This window comes from Cibotium barometz, chromosome 8 (genome assembly GCF_041138505.1).
Source record: "Cibotium barometz isolate CiBa-2024 chromosome 8, ASM4113850v1, whole genome shotgun sequence".
NCBI classification, from domain to species: Eukaryota; Viridiplantae; Streptophyta; class Polypodiopsida; order Cyatheales; family Cibotiaceae; genus Cibotium; species Cibotium barometz.
In genome coordinates this window covers 13,592,763-13,614,260 of record NC_141053.1, presented here as the reverse complement: position 1 = coordinate 13,614,260, position 21,498 = coordinate 13,592,763, and the positions used below count along the sequence as shown (strand labels likewise).

At 45.4% G+C, this 21,498-nt stretch overlaps 1 protein-coding gene across 1 annotated transcript in view; it reads right to left on the bottom strand.

The window, feature by feature from the left end:
* LOC147635934 (bifunctional protein FolD 2-like) overlaps positions 1–11,527 on the bottom strand; it is a 50,816-nt gene extending 39,289 nt beyond the window's left edge. Inside the window, exons 1-2 of the mRNA XM_086801332.1 lie at positions 11,333–11,527; positions 9,036–9,346 (exon numbers count right to left, since the gene is read on the bottom strand). Coding sequence (XP_086657458.1) covers positions 9,036–9,346; positions 11,333–11,444 — 423 coding nt within the window. The 5' untranslated portion in view covers positions 11,445–11,527. The remainder of the gene's footprint in view (positions 1–9,035; positions 9,347–11,332) is intronic.
* Between the last annotated feature and the right edge of the window lie 9,971 nt (positions 11,528–21,498).

Sequence of the window (21,498 nt, the reverse complement as noted above, 5' to 3'; positions counted from 1 at the left end):
AAGATTCTTGGCAGAGGTGATGTTAGGCTTGTGTTTTCAGATGGCTCACAGCTTATGCTCCATGATGTCAGGCATGTGCCTGAGATCAAAAAGAATCTGCTTTCTACTGGACAGCTTGATGATGCTGATTATGTTACCACATTTGGTCGTGGAAAGTGGAAGATTAGTAAGGGCTCACTGGTTGTTGCCAGAGGCTCTAAGGTGGACACTCTTTACTTTATGCATGCAGGTGTTTGTCACCATGCTAATGTAAATGCAACCGAGCTGCCGGAAATCTCTATGTGGCATAGCCGGTTGGGACACATGAGTGTCAAGGGAATGGAGCAATTGTCTCGTTTGGGTTACTTGCCTTCTCTAAAGTTTTCAAGTTTTCAGTTTTGTGAGCATTGTATATATGGTAGGCAACTGCAGTGCCCCCACAAGAAAGCTCTTGGACAGAAAGATGCTCAGTTAGAGCTTGTGCATACAAATGTATGTGAGATGCCTCAGCTTTCTTTGGGAGGGGCAAAATACTTTGTCTTTTATTGATGATGCCACACGCAAGGTGTGGGTTTATCCTCTTCGTTTGAAGAGTGATACATTCTCAGTGTTTCAGAAGTTTGTTGCTCTTGTTCAGAATCAAACTGGCAAAACACTGAAGGCTTTGCGTTCCAACAATGGTGGAGAGTATATGTCCGAACAGTTTCAGGACTTTTGTGATGCTAAAGGCATCAAGAGGGAGCTCTCTACTCCTTATGATCCTCCACAAAACGGGACAGCAGAGAGGATGAACAGGACCATTCAGGAGAAGGTCCGTTCTATGTTGTCACATGCTGCATTACCTGATGGTTTTTGGGCTGAAGCTGTTATGACAGCCGTTCACCTTATAAACAGGTCACCTAACACGAGGCTTGGTGGGAAAGTGCCAGAAGAGGTATGGACAGGGAAGCCTCCGTCATACAAGCACTTGAGAGTGTTTGGTTGCGTTGCGTACGTGCACATACGCAGGGAAATGTGCACCAAACTTGATCCTAAGTTTCACAAATGCATATTCCTAGGATATGGTGACAAAGGTGAAATGGGGTATAGACTTTGGGATCCCTTGAATAGAAAGATTATACGCAGCAATGATGTCATTTTTGATGAAACATGCATGTATAAGGAACCTGCAAGGCAATAGGAGCCTAGCAGAGTCATCTTTGATGATGATGGACATCATGGACAACAACCAAGGGCTGTAAATCAGCCATTACAGCAAGAAAACCAACCCTTAAATGGTGCTGAAAATGGTCCAAATGGACAGCCAGAGATGGCAGAAGATATCCCTATGGATATACCACAGTTAGAGGATATACCGGGCATGATTTTTCAGCCTTATGGCATGGAACAGGAGCCACCAATGGGTGATATGCAGGCTGGACAGCAACCTGCAAATGATGGTCATTGGGTACGGAGGTCCACTAGACCCTCCAGAGCCCCTGACAGGTTTGTTCCAGGGGTTGACTATTTGATGCTTACTGACTGTGGGGAGCCCTCATGTTATAAAGAGGCTTTACAGAGGGCAGACAAGGCTCTATGGGAGCGTGCCATGAAGTCAGAGATGGATTCTCTGCATAAAAATGGAACATGGAAGTTGGTGCATTTGCCTGCAGGCAAGAAAGTTTTGCCATGCAAGTGGGTTTACAGGCTCAAAGTTGCACCAGATGCAAAGCCAAGATACAAAGCCAGGTTAGTGGCTAAGGGCTTTAAGCAGGAATATGGTGTGGACTTTGAGGAGATCTTCTCTCCAGTGGTCAAAATGACCACACTTAGAGCTGTGTTGGCTTTGGTTGCGCATGATGATCTGGACTTGATTCAGATGGATGTGAAGACTGCTTTTCTTCATGGTGATCTCCATGAGGAGATATATATGCAGCAGCCAGAGGGTTGTGCAGTGAGTGGAAAGGAGAAGCTTGTATGCAAGCTGAAAAAGAGTCTTTATGGACTCAAACAGGCACCAAGAGAATGGTATCATAAATTTGATACATTCATGAAATCTCAGGAATTGAGGAGAAGTGACATAGATCACTGCTTGTACACCAAGAAAGCTTTGGATGGCAGTCTATTGATCCTCATCTTGTATGTTGATGATATGTTGATTGCCGGGAAATCTCATAAAGAGATGGATGCCTTGAAGCAGAGGCTGCATCAAACCTTTGATATGAAGGATTTGGGTGATGCAAATCACATTTTGGGTATGCGGATACTTCGGGACAGAAATCAGCATGTGTTGTATTTGTCTCAGAAGGAATACATTGGCAAAGTCTTGCAGAGGTTCAATATGGACGGGGGGAAGAAAGCTAGTACTCCTTTGCCTCCATATGTGAAACTCAGTGCTATGGACAGCCCACAGTCAGATAGAGACAGGGCTGATATGGCCAAGATTCCGTATGCTTCAGCTTGTGGCAGTCTCATGTATGCCATGGTTGCTACTAGGCCGGAGATTGCATTTGCAGTGGGAGTGGTTTCTAGATACATGGCCAACCCTGGCAAGAAGCATTGGGAAGCAGTGAAAGGTGTCATGAGATACCTGAAGGGCACACAGGATTTGTGCATTTGCTTTGGCAAACAGGATGCATTAGTGCATGGTTACACGGATTCGGATTATGCCGGTCATCCAGATAACCGGAAGTCTACTACCGGTTATGTATTTACATTCACAGGAGGTGCTGTGTCATGGATATCCAGGATGCAGAAGTGCACTGCCTTATCTACTACAGAGGCCGAGTATATTGCAGCCACAGAGGCTTGCAAGGAGGCATTATGGCTATCTCGGTTAGTGGTTGATTTGGGCTATACAGGGGATATTCCATTGTTGCATTGTGACAGTCAGAGTGCCATCCAGTTGGCAAAGAACCCTGTCTTTCATGCAAAGACGAAGCATGTGGATGTGAAGTATCACTTCATCAGAGAGGTGATAGAGAACAAGCAAATTCAGCTTGTTAAGATTCATACGGATGACAACCCGGCTGATCTGTTGACGAAGAGTTTGCCTGCGGAGCGGTTTGCTCATTGCAGACACTTGATGGGCATTGGATGAGGCCATTTTCAGCCTTGATATGGCCTTGTATATTATCATGTACATGCTGATTTTTTCTTTTCCTTTACTTAAGGGCACTTTGCCTTTAAGTGGGAGGTTGTTGGGGTAAAGGCGTTATGCCCACCCTTATAGTGTGTACAAGCCCATAAGTTATAGTACATAGTACACTTAGTACTTTTAATGTACTAAGTGCACTATGTGTACTAGTGCAATATACATGTGTGATAGGGGAGTCACACACTCATGCCTCATGAGTTGACTTATCCCCACAACTCTCTCTCTCTCTTTCTCCCTTGTTCTTCTCTGTGTATGTCTCCCACATGACCTAACCCTAATTCTTTCTTCTCTCACACAGATGTGATGGCACTATATGAGGCAGTACTCAGCCGGGTACGTGCACCCGGTGGGACCTCGGGAGATATATGTAGCACTATTGGGGTTAAGCAGGGCTGCCCACTCTCACCTACACTCTTTGGCCTATACATTGATGAGATCGCAATATTTGTGGATAGTTTCGGAGGTAGAGGTTCACCATTGGCTCAGACGATAGTGCCCATAGTGCTATATGCTAACGACATTGTCTTGATCTCAAATTCAGCCGAGGGTTTACAAAAACACTTAAATGCATTGGACAGATTTTGCAGGGAGAGAGACCTTACGGTCAATTTGGGCAAAACCAAGGTTATGGTCTTCAACACATCTTATGCAGTCGCCTCACGATTTTCTTTCATATACAAAGATGCCCTAGTGGAAATCGTGCAGAAGTATGTGTATCTAGGAGTCACTTTTACAGGCCCTTTATTTTGCATGACCGCAGCTGCCATTGACCGACTTGCGAGGGGGCATGCCTCTCTAGCCCGTATGGAGAGACAGTGTTTCCAGGCACATTTCCAAGAACCCCGCACTAAGTGCTGGCTCTTTGATACTCTAGTACGACCAGCGGCTATGTATGGCGCAGCCCTTTGGGGGCCAGGCCTAGGGAAGGATCACTGGAGGAGCATAGAGAGGCTATAGGTGATAATGTTGTCACACATGATCAGGAGTAAGCCATCTCTACCACATGACATTCTACATGCAGAGTTTGGGATGGCCCCACTGGTTACAGATGCCCTTTTTCAGACTCACTTATATTCAGCATGTATACACGCTTGAAAGAGATCACCTCCCACGACTAGCACTAGAGTCCTCTATGCAATTATATGGCGAGAGAATGATTGAGACGAGCTAGACTGCCCTCCTCCTCAACAACACGGCCACCACCATTACCAACACATGCATGGTACTTTGAGGTAGTCGAGTGGTTTCATGCACATGGCATACAGATGGACCATCTCCCCCCGTTTCAATATAGCCTGGATTCCCCATACCTTGATCTCTCACGTCAAGAGATCAACCGGATCATCTGGTTAGATCTACTCGGGCTACACATACACCAGACATGGGTGTCTCCGTCAAAGATTGGTAGGCAGTGTGAGTTCTACAAAGATCACTTCTTGAGACTCTCCGAGGATGGATTCTTTGAGATCCCGGGATACATACAGATACACATGTCACATGCCATGCGTATCACGATCGGCCAACTCAGGGTATCCTCTCACCGCCTCAAAGTAGAGACTGGCAAAACTGAGGATATCCCACATGAGGAGAGGACATGCACAGTATGCATCAAGGAGCAGTAGAGGATGAGGCCCATTATATGCTCACTTGCCCAGCTTACTATGAGATACGAGGGAGATTCCATTGCCTCTTCCGAGAGGGATTGCGACCACTCACACGGGTGATACAATTTGAGGATCAGAGGTGCTTCGGCATGTACTTGATGAAGCTCAGACGACACAAGGATGTAGTGTTGAGGCAGCATGCTAAGAGACAGCCCCGCCTCCAACAGGACACCTCACAGAGAGCCATTACAAATTTCTGTGGTACATACATCCACATCGGAATCTATTGCCCACAACAGTTCCTCTACTACGACATCAGAGCCCACCACCCGTACCCACGCTCCAGCTCCACGCCCCTAGAGGAGTTCTTAGTGAGAGAGCCCGATCCATTCTACGAGCCAGACGTCCCCGACTTAGAGCATCACGACCCTCTACCACACAGAGATGGATTCATGAGGTTCTCCGCCGACATGTCACGCTCCCATCATAGAGGCCTGACATTCACTCCACCATCAGATCGGTTCTGGCCAAGGTGGGTATCGACATTAGCTGATCACAGCATATCTCACTCTACACAGGATCATCTGTTGATCACATGTACTGTCAGATGTTTTCATTTTATTTTTTCTTTCAGTTTTCCATGGCTCAGTATATCCATGGTACCATTGTATTACTTTGGTCTCATAGGCCCTTGGGGTCTTCCGTAGATGTTAATATTTCTTTCTTTCTTTCTTTTAATCGTGCCATTTGTGAGGGTTTCCCGACAAGCTGGACAGAGCATATCATTGTACCACTCTTTACAAGTGGGGACCCCATGGTACCAGGCAACTATAGGACGATCATGATTGGTCATCGATGTCACGTGCACACCAGTCAGGTGTACAGTGACATGGCATCATTATGGCCTCATTAGCATCATCAGATTCATCAGATATTTTATCAGGCATTTAGTCATAAGTTATTTAGGCATACATGAGGGTGTTTTATCACCAACATCAGCACCTTAGACTTCATAAGCATGTAAGGTACTCATTATGGACAGCCAGCCTTGAGGAAAGCCTAACCATGCAGTCGGTTTGCTATAGCAACCACCCGACCAGCTCATAAGCATGGAAAACGCAGCATATATGTGATTATTCAGCAGTCGTGGCTTTAGTACAGATCCGACCAGCAGGAGTAGGCCGACCAGCAGTTTCAGGTCACTATATATACATGGGCTTGGCCATTCATTCAATCATCTCATCCTTGGGGAGCCAGTTCAGCCCTACAGGAGATCCAGCAGATCAACGCATCAAGCATGAAGCGCATCCTTCATCTGGATCAGCAGCGTTTCAGCAAATCTCCATCAGCATTCAGTTAACGCATCTCCATCAGCATAGTCAGCAAACGCATCATCATCAGCCATCATAATCAGCAAACGCAGCCAGTTCAGCCCTACAAGTCTGCGTTTCATCATCCCTTCAGCATACAGCATCTGTTCCCTAAGCCTCCCTTCAGCGTTTCCCTCCAGGAGACAAGGGAAAGAGTGGACAGCAGTTCAGCCCACATTTACAGCACATAGGCAGCATATTCAGCTTTACAGATCCATTTGGATCATCATTGTAACATCATTCATTCATCTAATATAGCTGCATTGCATTGACACATATCTGTTTGTCTCTTAAACATCATTAAGTGCAGTTAAGTGTAGACTAAGGTTGTGATTACTACGGTCGTATCCTCACGCATGTCACAATCGAGCACATGGACAGGCTGGCTTCAAGAGAGGATTTACTACCTTGGATCACATACTGACACTTCGCGCACTTATTGAAGAGGGCAAGGCACAGAAGAGAAGGATATACTGCTACTTTGTGGCCTTCGATACCGTACCACGTGCCAGGCTTATGCACAGATTGCATGACATTGAGGTACTCGAGGATATGCAGTGGGGGATATATGCTTTGTATGAGTCCGTGACAGGCAGAGTCCAAGCTCCAGGCAGACTATCTGATAAATAGTCTGATAAGGTGACCAGCACGATAGGGGTGAAGCCGGGATGCCCGCTATCGCCCACCCTCTTTGGACTGTACATTGATGTGGTCTCTGATTATGTAGACAGATTGGGAGGCCCAAGGGCATATATGGACTCGGGAGCATCAAACCATATGACTTGTCATGGCGAATGGTTTGAGCATATGAAGCCTATGGTTAGACCCACGGGAGGTGCCACTGTCTCTTCCATGAGGGTTTTGGCCCATTATCCAGGATCATGGACTTCCCAGACAAACATTGCCAAGGGACTCTTCCTACTAGAGCTTTGCAGACACAGAGATACACTCCTAAGAGAGTGTCGGCCCCACAGCCATCACAACTCCTTCCTCGCCACCAACAGCCAACCATCACCAGTTTCTTCCAGGTTGAGGGAAAGCATATCCGCATAGTGGACCCCACGGGTCCACCACTGGATACCTCAGCTCCGCCTTGTCCCCAAGGAGTCACTTCGGAATGGGGTTGCGCACTTTGACACGGCCGGCATCCCCAGCTCACAGGACACCAACCACAATCCTCCCATCAACTCTAGATCTAGGACATGCTCCACCGCCATCACACCGCCTTCCCCCGTGAAGAGGACATCTCCACCATTCTCAGTAACCCCATGCTCGACATACTGGAAAGACGTGTACCCTCTACTGGAGGATGATGTGCACTACTCCATGATGAGACTCTCTTGTACTAGTGCTTATACCCCATGTACTTCCCAATGATGTTCATTGTATTAGCCTCTACTTTCAGACAGCTATGTTATTTGTACTTGTTTTGTTTTTCTTTTCCATAATGAGACATACCATGGATAGCATTGTATCACTTTGGTCTCGTAGACCCATTGGATCCTTAGGAGACGTTTAACATGACTCTCTCTCTCTCTCTCTCTCTCTCTCTCTCTCTCTCTCTCAGGCATGCTTGAGTATGTTATGCTAGAGTCATTGTAAAATCCTCCCATGAAATCACAAGCTAAAATTAGTGCAAACAACATCGACGGGTGCAGGAACAAGCTCACCACCCAACCACGGTCCACAACTGTAGACCTCCCCCGAGCCAACTCACTCCCACAAATCCACACCAAATCAACCTTGGCGTCCCATACCACTAGAGCTTGTCCACACAAGCCCTCGGCAAGACTTTCTATGATCTGCCATGTTGATGGCAAGAGTATGACTACTCTGGTCCAAGCAAAGACCAGCTGTCCACCATGATGATAATATCCCATAACTCACTTATATAGTGACTACTACTGCTACAAAGATCCAGTTCTACACAGATCACACCCTAAGGGTCACAGCAGCTGGGTCCATTCATAGGCCAGGATACTCGCACAAACATATGTCACATGCCATGCGGATTGTGTTTGGGCATATCCGCATCTCATCTCACCACATCGAAGTGGAGGCATGGAGAGCAAAGGGCATTGCTAGAGAGGACAAGACTTGTAGACTGCTATATGGAGGTTGAGACAGATGAGCAGATGCCCGTCATACTATGAGATCTGGGGGAGATTCCACTACCTCTTTCAAGAAGGATTTGGCCAATTTTCCAGGATCATTAATTTCCTGGACCAGCGATGCTTGGGACTTTGCCTGAAAGAGCTCAGCAGACATAGAGACTCACTCCTCTGAGATAGCACAGCCCAGCCTTGAGACAGCTCACAACCGACCATTACTAGCTTCATCCAGGTGCAGGTTGGCAGCACAAATCGGTGGCCCAGAGAGGTGCCTGAGCCCCAGACCCATCCAGGAGGACCAGTTGCCCTACTGCATCGATCCGTGGCCCACCTTGACCACCTGGAGTCACCTTGGACAATGCTCGCCGGCTACAGTGCACCTGACAATGCTCGCTAGCTACAGTGCACCTGACATCCATGGGCTCGTGGACCACAACAGCCTTCTACGCAGCAGCTCCAGATTGGGGAGATTCTCCAACGACACTCTGCCACTTGTGGTGGACATGGCAAGCCACTTGACATTCAAAGACTCCCCTATGCTAGATATTCTTGATGGATGAGTGCCACGAAGCAGAAAGTCTGGTAAGGTATAGGATTAAATAAGAGACCATATGGTGCATTGGTGACAGAGCCAATGATGCTTACTTGTTATTAAAAAGCATGCTATTCTTCAGAAAGCTTAGCTTGTTTTGAGGCACTTTTCGTTTTTCCAAAGAACTTGTGCACCCTTTCTTGTTTGAAGTTTTTAATCCTAAGGATCCCCCCCTTTTCGCTGCTTGGACAGCATGCATAGCTCATAGATAATGATACAAATTCTATTGAAGTGTGAGATCACCTGAGGAAGAGGAAGCTGCACTAGAACTCCATGAATGGAAGGATCTTCATTATATCTTTTGACAACAGCTTGAACCTCCTCTTCAGAAGCATCTTCTGGTAGCTTAGTATATGACGAGGCTATCCCAGTCTCAGCACATGCAACCGTCTTGTTGTTAACATAAAGCTCAGATTCTCTTCGAGTACCAACAAAGATCACTCCCAATCCTGGAACTTTTCCAACAACTGCTTTCATGAAAGCCACTTCCTTTGCAACCTCTTGTTTGATCTTGTCTGCCACAGATCTCCCATCAATAACTGTAGCCTTGTTGCCTGTGCATAGAATTTTTTCCAGTCTAGTTAGCAGTAGCTTAGTTGTGCTTTCATAGAACCAACAATCCAAAACAGGACTAGTTATACACAAGTCAATTATGGAAACCTTCTCAACAAGTAGATAGGTGCTCAACAAAGGACTTCTCATCTTCTTCTAGCAATAACTTTGTGACTTAGACTGCCTTGAATTGGAGGTAGTGTCACTTAGAAAATGATGACCTTTCTTTTTGGATAGAATATTATATATTATTTAGTGATAGATGTAGCACGTCCAGCAGGTGTAGCTAGCAGGGTTAGAACTCAAGAGTCAAGTCCATATCCTAAGAATTGAACACCTTCACCACTACGCTACATGCCCATGTGGCATGGATCATAAAATGATGACCTTGACTAGTGCAATTTGGTAAGAAGGGAATCATATCAAGGGGAATTCTGACAAGATGCTCCTATGTCAAAGAACATGGCCATGCAATGGGGTAGAGAAGCCACTAGCGTGTGATAGCTAGTGTTGGGATCACATGGAGGCAGCATTTATGTGAAATAAATGTCATGACCCCAATGGTGAGAAACTAGGGCAGCAGCAGTACATTGTGTAGGTTTGATCGGACCCACGTCTCAGGATACAAATACAGAGTGCTTTTTAAGAGGAGGATTTCATGGGACTGTTATTGCACCTGGTCATAGGAGGGTGCATCACAGCCATCCATTTAACTAGTTTTAAAACTTAAAAAATGTCCTATGATTTGAAAAGACGTTGCAACCTGAGCACGACAAACCACATGAAGACACATCAGCAAACCTAGAATTTAAAAATTTATGAGCAACAGCTTGAAGACACATCAACGGTAGTGGGAACCAAAAATCTTATGATAGTCATAAACAGATATGCGGAAGCTTTTGATGCCAAAATGTTCGCGGAATGCAACCCCCCAGCCTTCAGCTGATCACCACATTCTGAGTAGAAAAAAGTATCAACGCTCTTTAAAGGAGAGAAAATGCATGAGAAGAGGGAGATGCTCCCTCCCTCGCTCACCCTCTGACAGAGATTCCATAGGAGGTGGAGGGGGGGAAGCCATGTTCCATTCTGAGGTAGTGCAGTGAATGGCCATTTGGGAGCCTGTTTTCCAAGGGCGGGCAACCTACAGTGGCCAGGGTGGCCGTTGATACATCAACAGGCAGAAACTCACCTCAGAATGGACAACAGTTCAGTACGTGACACATCAGCTATCAGAATGGACGCAACTCAGTGTCTGTGCGACAGCTCAGCTACCAGAATGGACAGCCGCTCAGTGCACAACACATCAGCAGCGATCAGAATGGACAGCTCACAACAGCTCAACAGAGCCAGGATAAATGCAGGTTGCCAGTTAAAAATTACAGGTTGAGCTGGAATATCTGCGACCAAGGACCATGACGGGGAAGAGAGCCTCCTCTCCTGCAGGGAAAGGGCAATCGGAGGCTCCCAGCTCCTCTCCTGCAGGGAAAGGACAATTGGAGGCTGTCATGGCCTCCTAATCGAGAGCCGAGGAGTTTGGACCCCGCGAGGAGCATTCCAAGCGAGACAACAACCCAAGGTTTGCCAAATCAGCAGTTCGTGGAAAACGTTCCAGCTGCTGAGTAGGCCGAATCTGGTGAGGATTCTACACAATAAGGCATGCTGATTGTGTACGGCCAGGATGCCCCTCCACCGACCAGATGCAATGACGGAGGGGGGTTTCAACAAGGGGGATGTTCACCTCAGTGGTGTTGCCAACGACCATGACGGAGGGAGGAAAGGCACACTAAGCCTCCGTTGTGGGTGAGAAAGGGTCCCAGGCTCCAGATGCTGTGCGGCATCGCTCCCGCAACATTGCGAGTAGTCTTAAAGTGCTATACTCAGACAAGAAGCTATGGGATAGAACCTAGCGATGAGACGGGCTCATGTAAAACCCTAATTACGTATCGTGTTAACAAGGCGCAGCTGTGTGTAGGGGCAGATTTTAGTACCGCGATTAGCCGGAGAGAGGGAGGCACGTCGTAGGGTGTTGAAGAGGGACGGCGGACAGGGCGACGACGTTGCAGCTCTGGCGAATCTCGAGAGCGCTGCGCGGCAGGTCATTTGGTTTTGCCACAGCACCTGGCCTGAGGGATGATCAGCGGGTCATTTCTCAATTCTAATTGCCTCTTCAATAAGTGTTACAAACAAATCATCCTTCAATAACTCATTTTTATTAACTCTCAGTTTCCTAGTAGGGAAGTCATCTTCCCCCCATTCGGTCACATGCCGTCCCCATTTTAGTGGCATGTGATCAAACAGAGCTGAGTAGGATCCACTTTTGTGTAGACAATATGAGGCACCCAAGTGGCTTGTTGATTGAAGAAAAGTCTATCTAACCTTGAGAAGACTCGCAAGATAAAATAGGTGTGCCCAGGTTCAAATCTCCACACCCCCAACTATCTTCCATCAACAAGGCCTTGCTTACCTCTTAGTGTTTCCCACTTCTTCTTCTCCTCCCCATCACCATAGTGCTCCCACCACACCTATCCACAAGCTTCTCCACCATATTAAAATCTCCCATAAGGATGCATGGACATTGCATATCTAACTTTGTAATCCATTCCCACATATCTCCTCTTACCTTATGATTATGAGCACCATGCACGTTAATCACCCACACCCTCTCCCCCTCCACCTGAATTTCTATCACCAAAATTCTACCATTTGGATGATTGGTTATGATACTAGGCTTCAGTTCCTTCCTCGCTATGGTCATGACCCCACTAAATCCTATTTTAGTCACCCCATACATAATCAGTTGGAGACATTTAAGTGGCAAGTTGAAATTGCTTAGAGAGCCAGCTGGGGATAGAGGACCTTGGGGGAGATTTAACCGTAGAGGAAGAGACTGAGGTGGACATTGTACCTGCTATTGCCATGGAATGAATAGGATTAGTGAGGTGAGAGGGTGTACTTGGAATGTTAAGAGATTGAGAGGGTGAGAGGTAAGAGGGTGTATCTGCTATTGCCCTGGAATGAATAGGATTAGTGAGGTGAGAGGGTGTACCTGCTATTGCCTTGGAATGAATAGGATTAATGAGGTGAGAGGGTGTACTTGGAATGTTAAGGGACTAAGAGACAGAAGGAAGAATGCAACATTTTGGGGATTAGTGAAGGGAGACTTTAGTGAATGCATAACCTATTTGGGTTGAAGTGTTTGAGGAAGGATAGATACAAGGACTCCACCCCCACGAGGCTTTCACATGTGGCATAAAATCCTCCTCTAAACCTGCTTCCATCCCCTCAACAAATAAGAAGCCCCCTCCACACAGTTCGAGTTCTCTACCATATAGTCGTCGCATGCAAGATAAAGAGAGAGACATGCTTCTTAATTATGGAGGGAGTAGGGCATGAGAGAGAGAGCTATCTCGGTTCTACAAAGAGAGACGAGGGGAGGGGATCATGGTCATCCTCCTTAGACCGGGCCTCTATCCCATGTTTACAAGAGAGAGAGGAGAGACAACAATAGTTGTGCTTCTCTCGAAAAATGAAGAAAGAAAGAGTTCCTCATGATAGACACATCATTAAATTGGCGACTCAAAAGAATATCATTAACGGATTAAAAATTACATACGCTTACAAAGGTCTTAAATTCTTTTAATGTAGCCATGAAATTAATTAATTGAATAGCAAAGTAACATTCCGATGTCCTATTTCACTAAATGTTTCTTGTATACATACATATCTAAACGAATTTCATCTTGTATACATATTTTATCTCTTATGTTAGGTAGCAAGGCTAATGGCTATGGATGAGCCTATGGGATCCTCTGACTATCGTTGTCTTGTGATTTTTGAGCCTTTAGCAATGTGCACTATCACACAGAGTCGTAGGTTTGCACTTAGTGCTTGGATGTGCTGCATTAGATGGTTCAGCATACTAACTCGTGTCGGGTTCAGATGGAGTTGTCGAGATTGGTCTCTTTTGAGTCCAACTCTCCACTGTTGGGTCATCTACGACATTAAAGCAACCGCTAACTCCATGACATGTCCTTCCCGAGGTTCTCTTTCCTTTCTTGCGCTCTTTAGAAGTAGTAATGTTTAATGGAATCCCTTCAAGTAGCTTGCTTGAATAAATTATCATCAAAACCTATTGCACTATGAAAGCTCTTTTCCTTTCTTGCTCTCTTTAGAAGCAACAGTGTTGAATGAAGCTTTTGATGGAATCCCTCTAGGTAGCTCATGTGAATGAGTTTCCATGTGTTATGTCATGGAGAAATGATCCCAAGTCGAAACCTGAGGACCCTCCTCCTTTTGCTCCTGGTGGGATTGTGTCCATCTCTATAGTGTTCAAGGGAGGAGTTTCTCGTACCCCTAAGATGTTTTAACTTCGGTTCCCTACACCTGAACTGTTTGGATTGTGTCTTGGAATTGGCTCTACGGTGCTGTGGTGGGAAGGGGGGGTATGTAGCATTGGCCACCTTAGGTGTCTAGGGTAATAGCCTTTTATTTCCGAGGTGTCTCGTAGATTAACCTCCTAGGATGAAGTCTTAACATCTAGAACCCAAGCTTCTTTGTATAATGTAAAGGGTGATAAAAGAGTGTGAGTCCCAATGGGTACCCATCCATGCAATGTTCGCGTGGATCTTGTGCTAGCGTTATCTTTACTTTCACTAGATTTGTGAAATGCTTAGGCGGCGTGACTCCAATAAAATCGAGATAATAGTGGACTGAGTTGGCTGACTCTTTGTTTGAGGGTGGATGGGATTGACCAGCATTCGATGCACTCTCCTCAAATAGCAGGATGTTCCTTATAAGTCTTTTGGAGTGCAGGTTCACGAATAGTTGGCTAGAGGCCAACAGGATTGGGTTGAGCTGGCTGACTCTAGAATTTGGGTTCTCCCTAATTCTATATATTTTGTGCCTCTATTTACCTTAGGTATGTACCTACGGAGGGAAGAGAACATGCATTCTTAATGGGTGTGTGCGTGGATGATGGGAACATACATGGATATATAATATGTGAAGGGTTCTGTCTTGAGCTAGGGTTATAGATAGCCAAGCTATGGGGGCTAGAACTATAACATCATCATGGCATTTGATTAACATAGATAAGAGAGAGAGAGAGAGAGAGAGAGAGAGAGAGAGAGAGAGAGAGAGAGAGACAATGATAGAGACAGAGTAAAGTACATGTACCTTTATAGGTTACAAAGGTTCCCTTTTGACATCATTGCTTATGTCATCACACACATAAATACATGTGTGGGAGTTTACTTGTTTGCTAGAGGATTTTCACACACACACACACACACACACACACACATTCATGTGCTTAATAGCCTTTCACACACACAACCAGTCTTAATAGCCTTCTTCCACGAATATATGAGTGGGTTCACACAGGTAAGACCTTGATTCCCAACAGTGCCTCCCTCAACAAGGGATTGCCTCATATTATGCCAAGGAAAAATATAGTCTCATGGCTCCAATTTCTCATGCCAGTTATGGGATCCCAAGGGTAGAGTACAGTACAGGTTAGAGACACAACGAAAAATGACACATAACTTAGACTTTAAAAATCCCTTGAACAAACACACAGGCATTTGATATACACATGGCAACACACATTTTTGCTACGTGGCACCACTTTTATCACCACCACCCCTTGATACTAACTTGGCATACTCATTGCTTGCTTAGAGGTTGAATCATTACATATAACAAATTTTTCATCTTATGCTCCAAAAAAATTAGGGTTTTTTGAATCTGATGCTATAGGAGGTTGTAGCAACTCTCCAATGAGCGATATATGCCCTCAATTTTGAAAAATGTCGGGGGGTTTGAGATTAATGCAAGATTTTCAAAAAATTATAAAAAAACCTTTAATTTATCTCTTTGATTTGCACTTGTTGCTTCTTCTTTGTGTTGATTTGATGCAGATCATTGGAGTAGACTTCCCCGTTTCTCGAGATGTGTGTTGTTGATGTGGGCTGGTATTGGATTGTTATGTTGCTCTTTGGCATTGAGGCTTTACATAAAGCCTTAATTAAAGGCTTAGCAGGGTAGAAAAATATGGAAAAATGGTGGCAAATTGGACAACGAACTGGCTAGTACATGGGAGACAAAAAGTGGCGAGTTTAATGGGGCACACAATAGCGTGTAGGTGGTGTGCAGCATAGGTTGTTGCATGTGGCTATATATGCAGAGGTGATGTGCAACTGTTTGGGATGGCAGCCAGTAACACAGGTAAAGGGAGGCTTAGACAGAGGGGCACCAGTCCCTCAACTCTAACTAACATGGGCCTTTGGAGATGTCATTAAGGGTAGGAATGTGTTGAGAGTCACATCTTAAAAGGAGAGCCGTAGCTCTCGATGGCGGCCGGCGTGGCAAAAGTAATCTCGAGAGAGGCGGCAACGTGATGGGAATCTTTTTGAATTAAAATAGTTTAATGGGTTAGGTGCATTCATTACAAGCTTTTATAAGATTTTTATTAACTACCGTATCTTCTCTGAATATTCTTTGGCGGTACATAATTACTTATGGGAGCCTTCAAAAATTAATCTCGAGCAAAGGGTAATCGTGGGTTCAAGCAGAAAGTTTCGTTTTCCTTACACGAGCCATACCTCTCCTCTCTTCTTTGTAGCAGTAATACACACACATTCATACACCCATGCCATCTTGTATTCTCCACTTAAGCTTTGACCTCTCCTTCTTATTCCCTTTTTCATTCTAGGTCATTTGTCTTGCATTCTCCCCCGCCATAGATTGTCTTGCATTCTCCCCCGCCATAGATTGGGTTCTTGGAGGTGAAGGGAGCGATGACATCGAAGATTACACTGAAAGTAGCTGTCACGTAGGCTGTAATGCCTGTGATGACCGACGGCAGACCGGATGGCCATGTCCGGGGTTCAGTGGGAGAGGACGCCCATGCGGAGTCGTGGGCGGCCAGGCTAGTGTGGACGACAGGCCACACACTATATAGCCTGGGGGATGAGGGGCAATCCTCATTCTTCCTCTATGGCTGGGTGGTGAGCCAGAGGCCGTCCCCTCTTGTGGTAATGCCTGTAGCGGCGTTACGGGAATGTAACACTGGTATCAGAGCGTGGTTCGATGGGATCGTCAGAGTCCGCGCGTGACCGGGGGACCGGAGCCCACTCGATGGTTTTCAACCATTCATCTCCTTATCCTTATCTCCAATGGAGTGGGTGGAGGGAGGCGGCCAAGGAAGAATGGAGGGGAAGAACTCTCTCTCTCTCTCTCTCTCTCTCTCTCTCTCTCTCTCTCTCTCTCTCTCTCTCTCTCTCTCTCTCTCTCTCTCTCTCTCCCCGTCACACACAGCAAGCAATGGAGGTAAGCAATTTTCGTTTTTTTCTTTTGTGCGTTGAAATTGTCTGCGTTGAATGGCTGCAAAGGAATCTCAATCTGTGTGGAAGGGGGGGACGCAAGCTTTGAAACAAACGAAGAGCCTGTTGGGAGGGGGCGAAGAACAGCATGCCCCCACTGCGAAGATCAGCCCCACCAGCCCACGGCCACGTTGAAGAGCCTGGGGGGGCGACTTCCGTTGAGTGGGGGGGCGAAGAGCAGCCCCACTGCGAAATCAGCCCCACGCTTTTACTCACGACTTGCGTTAAACGGTCTCATGAAAATGACTGTTGAGGTGGAACGAATAGCCCAGGTGCGTTTGAGGTGGAGCGAAGAGCCCAGGTCGTCGTCTGAGCCTTGCGTGACGATGGCTTGCGTTAAACGGCCTGCGTGGCCGGCCAGGCCAGCCTAGGCGGGGGCCAGCCCAGGCGGCCAGCCAAGCACGGCGGCCAGGCCAGCCAGCGGCGGCCAACCAGGGGCGGCGGCGGCCAGGTAGCCATAACGGCGGCCAGCCAGGGGGGCGGCGGCGGCGGACAGCCACCAGCCCACCAAACGCCACGAGCAAAAAAAAACCATATATTTTAATTGTTCATTTTTTTTAATTAAAAATGAAACGGGCGGCCAGCCCAGCAGGCGATCAGCCACCAGCGGCGGCGGCCAAACTCGGCCCTAAGGACACTCCCCCCCACGGGCAGGCGGCCACGCCCGAAGCGGCGAGGGCCGGCCCGGCCCGTTATTGTTTTATTTTATTTTTTTATTTTTATTTTTTAAAAAAACACACAAAACAACGGTACACCCCACGAAACAAACCCAACACGACCGTCGCGTCGTGTGGCCGTAGTGCCCGTTTTCCACGAAAGAGACCCACCGCACATGGCCGTAGCGCCGCGTGCTAAGAGAGAGACAAATCCCACGGCCGTAGTGCCGAGTCCTTCGAGAGAGAACCGTTCTATGGCCGTTGTGCCTAGTGAACACGTCTATGACCGTAGCGCCTCGAGGGTAGCACATGTGGTGATCACACATTTGGTTCGAAGAGACTAAATTTAAGCTGAGCATATACTTAGTATTGACCATCAAAGTCATGTAGTTTGGCTATAGTGTAAATCTAAAACTGCGGTGTGTTTTGCTTGGGCTAAGAGGACCGGCAATGGCGTCAGTTGAGCCCAAATTAGACGAAGTGCTTATCACAAGAAATCAAGGTAAGCCTAATTGAGCCGTAGTGCTCATAACCCTTCACAATCTTTTAACAGATGCTAGAAGATTGTGATAAACTTTGGCAAATGAGAACCATGTACAAGCGTAGTCTTGATGTGGTTATGCCTTGTGTCCAAACAAGTTGCTTACTGTTTGTAGCAACAAGAGAACCTTGGCCCGTAGAGGCAAGCTGGCCCTTGTTGGTAGTAACAAAATAGTGTCACTACTTGGGCCTAGAGAGTAGTGACTAGTTTGATTTAGTCATGTAGATTGCCTTGTCAAAGTAATCCATAAAATGTGTATTACTTGGGATAAAGGGGCTAGCAGTGCTGCTAGCAGTACTCAATTGAATGGTTTATCTAGGAGTACTAATCTGAGGGATTAGCATATGCCTAGATAATAATAGTAGATTTAGGATTGATTTGTAGAAATCAAAGGTAAATCTGAAGGGGTATAGTCTTGAGATGTAATGCTCAATGCCCTTATAGAAGTTGATCGACGAAGAGAACTGTTTAGCATGGTTTTCTCTTCTTTTTATTGCCATGCGTCGACATCCCACTGCTCGAGAGTTTGTGGTGATCTTTCGAGGGGGGAAAGAGCCTTTTTATATGTCACATCAATTGGTTTGGTGGTAATTTGATGGTATGGAACATCAAATTCTCACGAAATCGATTGTAGTCTTGGTGGAATGGGACGCCAAGGCTTGTGCATGTAACTTGACTCTTTGGCAGGTCTGCATGTACACTTGTCTGTAGTAATAAAGTGTGCAAGATAAAATTTGAACTTTGAAAATTACCAAATTTAGCCATAAGTTGGGATAAAACCCAGTTACAGAGTTCGGAGAAGCTCTAGGTAGTAAGACCATGATGGTGTGCTAGTGCTAACAGAGTGATTTAGTTCCGGAGTGATCTAAATCTAGAGGTTAGCAGTAAGACTAGTTTGGTTGGACAATTTCATGCATGGGGGACGCCCTATAGCGTTTTGCAAGCGTAGTCTTGCCTATGTTCAACATAAGTGTGCGATTGTGAGCACATTTTAGTTGCTACCATATGAATTTGGAAAATATATTACTTTCCTACATAAGCAATTGTAATATTGCATAACAGGCTATTTTGCTTACAAAGTTCATGTGCGTGTAAACCCTATAAGTCGTATGACCCCTGGGGAATGAGTGGAGCATTTCTAGAATTTAATAAGGTTTTACATGGCAATAGTGAGTAGTATCTCACTCCAGACGAGCCTGGTTGTTGTTAGTATCGGATCCGACATATGTAGTGTACATAAACTTGGGCTGAGTCAGGATAGGAGGCTAAGCCGGAGAGCTTAGTGGTAAATCCTACTGTATCTGGTGAGTTTTGACTTAACCGGAGTGTTAAGAAGTAAACTCAAAGTGTGGGACTAAATTGGAGTGTTCGGAGGCAGACATATCTTTTGTTAAATCGGAGAATTTAGCAACAGATGAACCATGGTACCCATGAAAAAAGCTCTTCACACTAAAATAGTGCACAATAATTTTAGGGTGATAAAAATCCATCGCAGGAATGTTTTACAACTTTCCATAGATGATAGATGAAGACCATGTACTTTACGGAGTTAAGGTACATAGGTGGTGACTTTGGCACCACATTTTTTGTAGGAAGTCACCAGTGGTGTGGTTAGGTCAGCCGAGACTCCACAAGACCTATGCACTAGTTTTTAACTTGACCTCTATGATAAGGACGTCCAAAAATTCGTGTTGTAATACCAGAAATTGTACTGCAATGTGCAATGGAGGGGTCAATTTGTGTAGTCACTTCTTAGCAGCAAGTGACTTAAGCATCTTGTTATAGATGGCTGTATATGGTACTCCCACTCGGGGGAGGTACGCCATTAGGTACGGAGTTACTCACAGACTAGTATGTCAATTTGTGTAGTCACTTCTTAGCAGCAAGTGACTTAAGCATCTTGTTATAGATGGTTGTATATGGTACTCCCACTCGGGGGAGGTACGCCATTGGGTACGAAGTTACTCACAGACTAGTATGGAGCTACTAGTGTGATGATAGTGGGTACGTAGTTACTCACTACTAATACATAGCTGCTAATAAAATTAAGATCCTCGAGTGAAAGATACTCTAGATCAACATTTTAAATTACCGAACCACAATCCATGAGTATCGAGGTACTCATAAATATGTTGACGTTGCTCAAATCGGGGGACCGATTTGTTCGATGGTATGGAAAGCAAGGAGAGTGGAGTAACTTAAAAGTTACACATCACTAGTCCTCGTGAGTTGTCAAGGTCATCCGTAGTTTGATGATCCCCTCTACCTATCAGACAACATTAAATTTTGCAAGCCCTGGCATTTAATCCGTAGTGATTATGAGTTTGGTGTGAGATATGGTTATGAAGTTCTTACAAGAGTACTCGTTTATTTGCTTGTCATTGGTTATAGCTTGGTAGAGATTGCCACCTGTGATGGGTAGGTAGCTTTGCCGCTATAATGAGGAGGCAGCAAATAATGTTCTCATAGTTATACTTCATACCAACACCAAATAGGGATAGGTAAAATTCCTAAATTTATCATCCCGAAGTACTGTGATGTTTGCATTTATATTGAATGTATGATGTAATGAGACATTGGGCTTGTGTAATTACCATCAGTTATCTAGCAACCTATGGCTTCGCAGCAAGCTCAGCCATTATCTGTGGATTGATAATGTGGTTATTAGTAGTTTAGAATTTTTCTTGATAGATGGTACAACCCACCCAAATGATTCATAAGTGTGTAACCGCCTATGAAGGGTAATAATATGTAACAATGAAGCACTTTGTTACAAGTGTGAAACCACTGATCTGTTGCAAAGCAATTTATCAATAGTACCACCATATGTGCGTAGACACTATACCACATCTTCGTTGCAAGATGTTTAAAAGTTTCTTGGAAGGACTCAAGAATATAACATATGATATTAAACACGGTCTAGATTTGTTCTTGGACCCATGACACTAGCGCGTAGTCCGCTTGAGAGTAGAGTTTTTGAGGACAAAAACCTTTCTTGAGGGAAAGGAGGGATATCCTCAAATATCACATAAACTCGAATAGTTGTGTGAGTCCAGACAATACTTGAAGGGATGTGTCTGGTAATAGCAACAAAGAGTTGTAAGTTATTGGATGTAACTCCAGACACCCATAGTGGTGTCTGGAGTTATTGGATGTAACTCCAGACACCCGTAGTGGTGTCTGGAGTTATTGGATGTAACTCCAGACACCCGTAGTGGTGCAAGAATCTTTATCAAACATCTCCACATACTATATGGTCTACCCGACCGCAGATATAGTATGGCATAAGAGATAGGAAGTTTGATTGTTATATTTGAAGGAAAATTTTCAAAACTTACATTTACTCTGAGTTAGAGTGGAGTTTAACCATCCGTAGATTGATGGTAGTTAGAAACTCAGCAAGATTCTAGAGCATATGCTTGTGCAAAGATGTTACTCTAAGAGAGAAAGTATCTCTCAGCTTTGGAACTAATCCTTGTGATGCATGATTAGATTGGCTCTAGTTTATTTCTCCTATGGCCGTAGAGCTTTCCAAGGAGAAGTTTTAACAAGTTGGTGATGCAACATGGTAGCGT